Source organism: Perissodus microlepis, chromosome 18, assembly GCF_051167445.1.
Source record: "Perissodus microlepis isolate ML-2025 ecotype Zambia chromosome 18, ASM5116744v1, whole genome shotgun sequence".
NCBI lineage: Eukaryota > Metazoa > Chordata > Actinopteri > Cichliformes > Cichlidae > Perissodus > Perissodus microlepis.
This window is the reverse complement of record NC_140478.1, coordinates 524281-530280: the sequence shown is the minus strand read 5'-3', so window position 1 is coordinate 530280 and position 6000 is coordinate 524281. Positions and strand designations below refer to the sequence as shown.

At 51.7% G+C, this 6000-nt stretch overlaps 1 protein-coding gene across 2 annotated transcripts in view; it reads left to right on the top strand.

Annotated features, from left to right (window-relative positions):
• The first annotated feature begins 218 nt into the window (after positions 1-218).
• LOC146366368 (solute carrier family 53 member 1) overlaps positions 219-6000 on the top strand; it is a 47485-nt gene continuing 41703 nt past the window's right edge. For both annotated transcript variants that reach the window (XM_084913625.1, XM_084913624.1), the window contains exon 1: positions 219-632. In XM_084913625.1, coding sequence (XP_084769751.1) covers positions 564-632 — 69 coding nt within the window. In that variant the 5' untranslated portion in view covers positions 219-563. The remainder of the gene's footprint in view (positions 633-6000) is intronic.

Here is a 6000-nt window from a genome sequence, read left to right as displayed (position 1 = left end):
CTGCGTTGGCCTCATTTGATAAATTTAAATGTGATGACATTATGACGCTGAGTCCTCTCTAAGCCAGCTCATTGCCTCACCATTAAGCTTAAAAACGACCAGTTTACTCCCCACATCTGGTGACATCTCACGAAGAAAGCCACACCTCGTTACACCCACCACTACTTTACCTTCGCCGATCTTCGGCCCGTTATTATATTTCCCACTGCACGCGAACGCAGCGGGAGACAGGAGGTGGAGAGAGGTAGAGGATGAACGACAGCGAGAGAGGAAGACCCAGCTAACGCCAGCACTGTTGGCCTGTCCTCCAGAAACACAGCGATAAAAACAGAATTACGGTTTTTATCTTTAGCTGAGATGCAGCTCCGCGAACACTTCGTCGAGTGTGTTTGAGACAGCAGAGATGCCGTGCCGGTAGTTAGCTAGGTTACCCGTAAAGACAAAAGGGCACCTCTCTGAGCATAATCTTTGGATGAGAGTCGCTGTATAAGCAGCGAAAGCCTCCCGCCGCCGCCTCCTGGCTACAGTAACGGTAGGAGAGGAAGACTGACTCCGCGGCCGACATGAAATTCACAGAGCATCTGTCAGCTCACATCACCCCGGAGTGGAGGAAGCAGTACATCCAGTATGAGGTGAGTTAGCTTCACGTTAAACCTGTACTAGCAGCTAGTTAGCACACTGGCTAACTACACAACCGGTTACTTCACTTTAGAAATCTTATTTAAACATGGCCGTCGTGCTTTAGCAGGAAAAACACACAGGGGTCCTTCAGCGGATGTTCTTCAATACAAGCAACAGCAGGTCGTTAGCGTTAGCCAGGCAAACTAGGCTAGCTAGATTTGTGTTGTTGCTCTGCAGGTTTGAGCCGCGGAGTCCCGTGTGTTGGCGTGTGCGTGCACGCGCGGGTCCTCCCAGATGTGTTTAGGAGACAAACCCGTTTCGGCTGAGTCATCTTTTATCGAGCCCGTTAATCTTTGGACCGTTAACCCCGGTGTCTGTCGTTAACCAGCTGAGCTGAGTGTGGGCGGTCAGGGGAGACGTGCTCAGGTCGACCTTTGAGCGACCAATGCCATTGATCTCTGCTGGAGCCTGATTTGCACGAGGGTCTGTCAGTGTAAACAATAACATACATGAACAACACTGCAGCCTCACACCCTGCAACTGGCCGCATGCTGCGCTCGTCAAGGTTGCTGTGAGCACTCCGATGGGAATCGGACAAAGCTCTTCAGCACCATCATCCAAATACCAACTGAGGAAATATCAGTGAGACCCAGCAGAGCATCGGGGACTCAAAGGGAAATGTGTAGGCCCTGTGTGGATTTTTCACGCTGAATTGGCTGTATTACAGATTTCGGCTCATAGTCACTGCCAGTGTTTGTTTTCTGCTTTCTTTTTACTTTGTGAACTAACTGAAATAAAATCGTTGTTGTCCTCAGAGTTCCCGTGTTCCCACTTGCCCCAACAAGAGTTCCTGTTTAGAACAATAAGTTTATGGGCTTCAAATCCCAGCAGTGGATTAATAATACCAGGTAGAGTGATGTTTGTGCAGAGCCTCAGACTCTAAGGTGTTTACGTATTTGTTAGCTTCAGATATGAGCAGAAGGAAACCTTTTGTCAACTTACAACCAAATCCTTACTTGCACCTTGAAGCCCCAAAGTTAGTGTAGAGTCTTGAAGCGCCAGGCATAGACCACGATAATCCTGGACCTCTGCGTTCACATGCAATCAGTGTGTAGAATAAAGTGGTTGATTCCAGTTGCAGCAGGCCAATAAAAACACATGCATCAAATATCATCTGCTGTTACAGCCTCTGTCAATATGTATGTGTAGACATAAGCTATAAAGTTGCATCGAGAAGTGTTGTACACCACCTTGTTGTGGCTGGACTTCAGTGTCATGTTCCTGTCTTCGGGTTTCCTCTCGTAGCTGTGAGCAGCGGTGTCGGCCTTTTTGGTGACAGTATTTGCACTGCTCACAAGTCACAGTCACAGACTGGTACAGCTGCACAGGCTTTAGTCAGTGTCACTGAATTTGCTAGCATAGCAAAACTGGACCCATCAGGATGAGTAGGAGCTTGTTTACGTACTCGTTTGTTTAGCTGAAGCATTGATTGGGTCAAATCTGCATCTCTGTATTTCTCAGTCTGTGTGAGCTGGAGCTGAGATTCTGGCTTGAAGTCAGAAGCCATCAGTCATCTCCCGACAGGTTGTTTTAATCTGGTGTTCCTTTTGTGTGACATTCACATTTAGCTTGGAGCCAAATACCTTTTCCAGAAGTTAGAAATGGTATTAGCAGCCTTGTTCGGTGTTTTATCAGCCTTGTAGCTTTTTAAACTTCACATTAGGTTAGCACAGCTCGGCAGCTCCAGGCACTAATGTAATCACCTGTAATCACAAAACAAACAGCCTCGGCTGAAACAGAGAGTTGCTGACTTGGAGACAAGCCGGTAAGGTTAGTCTGATGGAAGTGTCCATCAGCAAGGAGTGTTGATGGTGGCAAGCTGCACAGACACACAAACATGTGCACACAGAACAGGGAATTTTGTCTACATTTACTTTCTGTTTAAATAAAGATAACTCTGCAGCTGTTGTAAATGACATGCATCCAATGCACTCGTTAACTTTAGCCCAAACCAAGGTGATGAAAGAGCAGTCGGCTTAATAGACCGTCTAGAGGAAGTGCGTTGTTTTGCCTGCTGTTTGCTCTGTTTTTACCTGTAAGTCCATAGACAGAAGTGCAGACGTGGACAGAAGTCAGACGTGGACAGAAGTCAGACGTGGACAGAAGTGCAGACATGGACAGATGCACAGACACGGACAGAAGTCAGACGTGGACAGATGCACAGACACGGACAGAAGTCAGACACGGACAGATGCACAGACGCGGACAGAAGTCAGACACGGACAGATGCACAGACGCGGACAGAAGCGCAGACGTGGACAGAAGTGCAGACGTGGACAGAAGTCAGACGTGGACAGAAGTCAGACGTGGACAGAAGTCAGACGTGGACAGAAGTGCAGACATGGACAGATGCACAGACACGGACAGAAGTCAGACGTGGACAGATGCACAGACACGGACAGAAGTCAGACACGGACAGATGCACAGACGCGGACAGAAGTCAGACACGGACAGATGCACAGACACGGACAGAAGTCAGACACGGACAGATGCACAGACACGGACAGAAGTCAGACACGGACAGATGCACAGACGCGGACAGAAGCGCAGACGTGGACAGAAGTGCAGACATGGACAGATGCACAGACACGTACAGAAGTCAGACGTGGACAGAAGTCAGACGTGGACAGATGCACAGACACGGACAGAAGTCAGACGTGGACAGAAGTCAGACGTGGACAGATGCACAGACACGTACAGAAGTCAGACGTGGACAGAAGTCAGACGTGGACAGATGCACAGACACGGACAGAAGTCAGACGTGGACAGAAGTCAGACGTGGACAGATGCACAGACGCGGACAGATGCGCAGACACGGACAGAAGCGCAGACACGGACAGAAGCGCAGACACGGACAGATGCACAGACGCGGACAGAAGTCAGACGCGGACAGAAGCGCAGACATGGACAGATGCGCAGACGTGGACAGAAGTCAGACGTGGACAGAAGCGCAGACATGGACAGATGCACAGACGCGGACAGAAGTCAGACGTGGACAGAAGTCAGACGTGGACAGAAGCGCAGACGTGGACAGATGCACAGACGTGGACAGAAGTCAGACGTGGACAGAAGCGCAGACATGGACAGATGCACAGACGTGGACAGAAGTCAGACGTGGACAGAAGCGCAGACATGGACAGATGCACAGACGGGGACAGAAGTCAGACGTGGACAGAAGTCAGACGTGGACAGAAGCGCAGACGCGGACAGATGCACAGACGTGGACAGAAGCGCAGACGTGGACAGATGCACAGACGTGGACAGAAGTCAGACGTGGACAGAAGCGCAGACGTGGACAGATGGACAGATGGACAGATGCACAGACGTGGACAGAAGTCAGACGTGGACAGAAGCGCAGACGTGGACAGATGCACAGACGTGGACAGAAGTCAGACGTGGACAGAAGCGCAGACGTGGACAGATGCACAGACGTGGACAGAAGTCAGACGTGGACAGAAGCGCAGACATGGACAGATGCACAGACGTGGACAGAAGTCAGACGTGGACAGAAGCGCAGACGTGGACAGATGCACAGACGTGGACAGAAGTCAGACGTGGACAGAAGCGCAGACGTGGACAGATGCACAGACGTGGACAGAAGTCAGACGTGGACAGAAGTCAGACGTGGACAGAAGCGCAGACGCGGACAGATGCACAGACGTGGACAGAAGCGCAGACGCGGACAGATGCACAGACGCGGACAGATGCACAGACGTGGACAGAAGCGCAGACATGGACAGATGCACAGACGCGGACAGATGCACAGACGTGGACAGAAGCGCAGACGCGGACAGATGCACAGACGTGGACAGAAGCGCAGACGCGGACAGATGCACAGACGTGGACAGAAGTCAGACGTGGACAGAAGTCAGACGTGGACAGAAGCGCAGACGCGGACAGATGCACAGACGTGGACAGAAGTCAGACGTGGACAGAAGCGCAGACGCGGACAGAAGCGCAGACGCGGACAGAAGTCAGACGCGGACAGAAGTCAGACGTGGACAGAAGCGCAGACGCGGACAGATGCACAGACGCGGACAGATGCACAGACGTGGACAGAAGCGCAGACGCGGACAGATGCACAGACGTGGACAGAAGTCAGACGTGGACAGAAGTCAGACGTGGACAGAAGCGCAGACGCGGACAGATGCACAGACGTGGACAGAAGTCAGACGTGGACAGAAGTCAGACGTGGACAGAAGCGCAGACATGGACAGATGCACAGACGTGGACAGAAGTCAGACGTGGACAGAAGCGCAGACATGGACAGATGCACAGACGTGGACAGAAGCGCAGACGCGGACAGATGCACAGACGTGGACAGAAGTCAGACGTGGACAGATGCACAGACGTGGACAGAAGCGCAGACGCGGACAGATGCACAGACGTGGACAGAAGTCAGACGTGGACAGATGCACAGACGTGGACAGAAGTCAGACATGGACAGATGCACAGACGTGGACAGAAGTCAGACATGGACAGAAGCGCAGACATGGACAGATGCACAGACGTGGACAGAAGCGCAGACGCGGACAGATGCACAGACGTGGACAGAAGTCAGACGTGGACAGATGCACAGACGTGGACAGAAGCGCAGACGCGGACAGATGCACAGACGTGGACAGAAGTCAGACGTGGACAGAAGCGCAGACGTGGACAGATGCACAGACGTGGACAGATGCGCAGACGCGGACAGATGCGCAGACGTGGACAGAAGCGCAGACGCGGACAGATGCGCAGACGTGGACAGAAGCGCAGACGCGGACAGATGCACAGACGTGGACAGATGCACAGACGTGGACAGATGCGCAGACGCGGACAGATGCGCAGACGTGGACAGAAGCGCAGACGCGGACAGATGCGCAGACGTGGACAGAAGCGCAGACGTCTCGGAGCACCCTTAGTTGTAGTATGTATGTGTGCTAATGAGTGTGTCCAGGTAACAGGAAGTTGTTGGACTACAGAGACAAATTTAGCCGGTGTGGACAGGGACGTATCAGGAGGCAGGATGGAGATGATGACATGTTGGGCCACAGCTTTAACGGTGTTGTTGAACGTGTCTGTTTGGCTGGGACTGTAAGAACATCTGTGTCTTTGACACACTCAGGCTAGTCACATGCCCGCCCAGCAGTTTTCACTCACAGATAGGAGTTTATGACTTTATAACTATAAACGGTATTACAGCAGCACTATTTCATCTTCTGTTCACACAGTTGCATACGTGTGGGATTAATCAGTCTGCAGGTGCATGCATGTAATGCATGGTTACAGTGGATTACCTGCTGGCACTCAGTTCAGAGCAGTATTATTCAGATGACC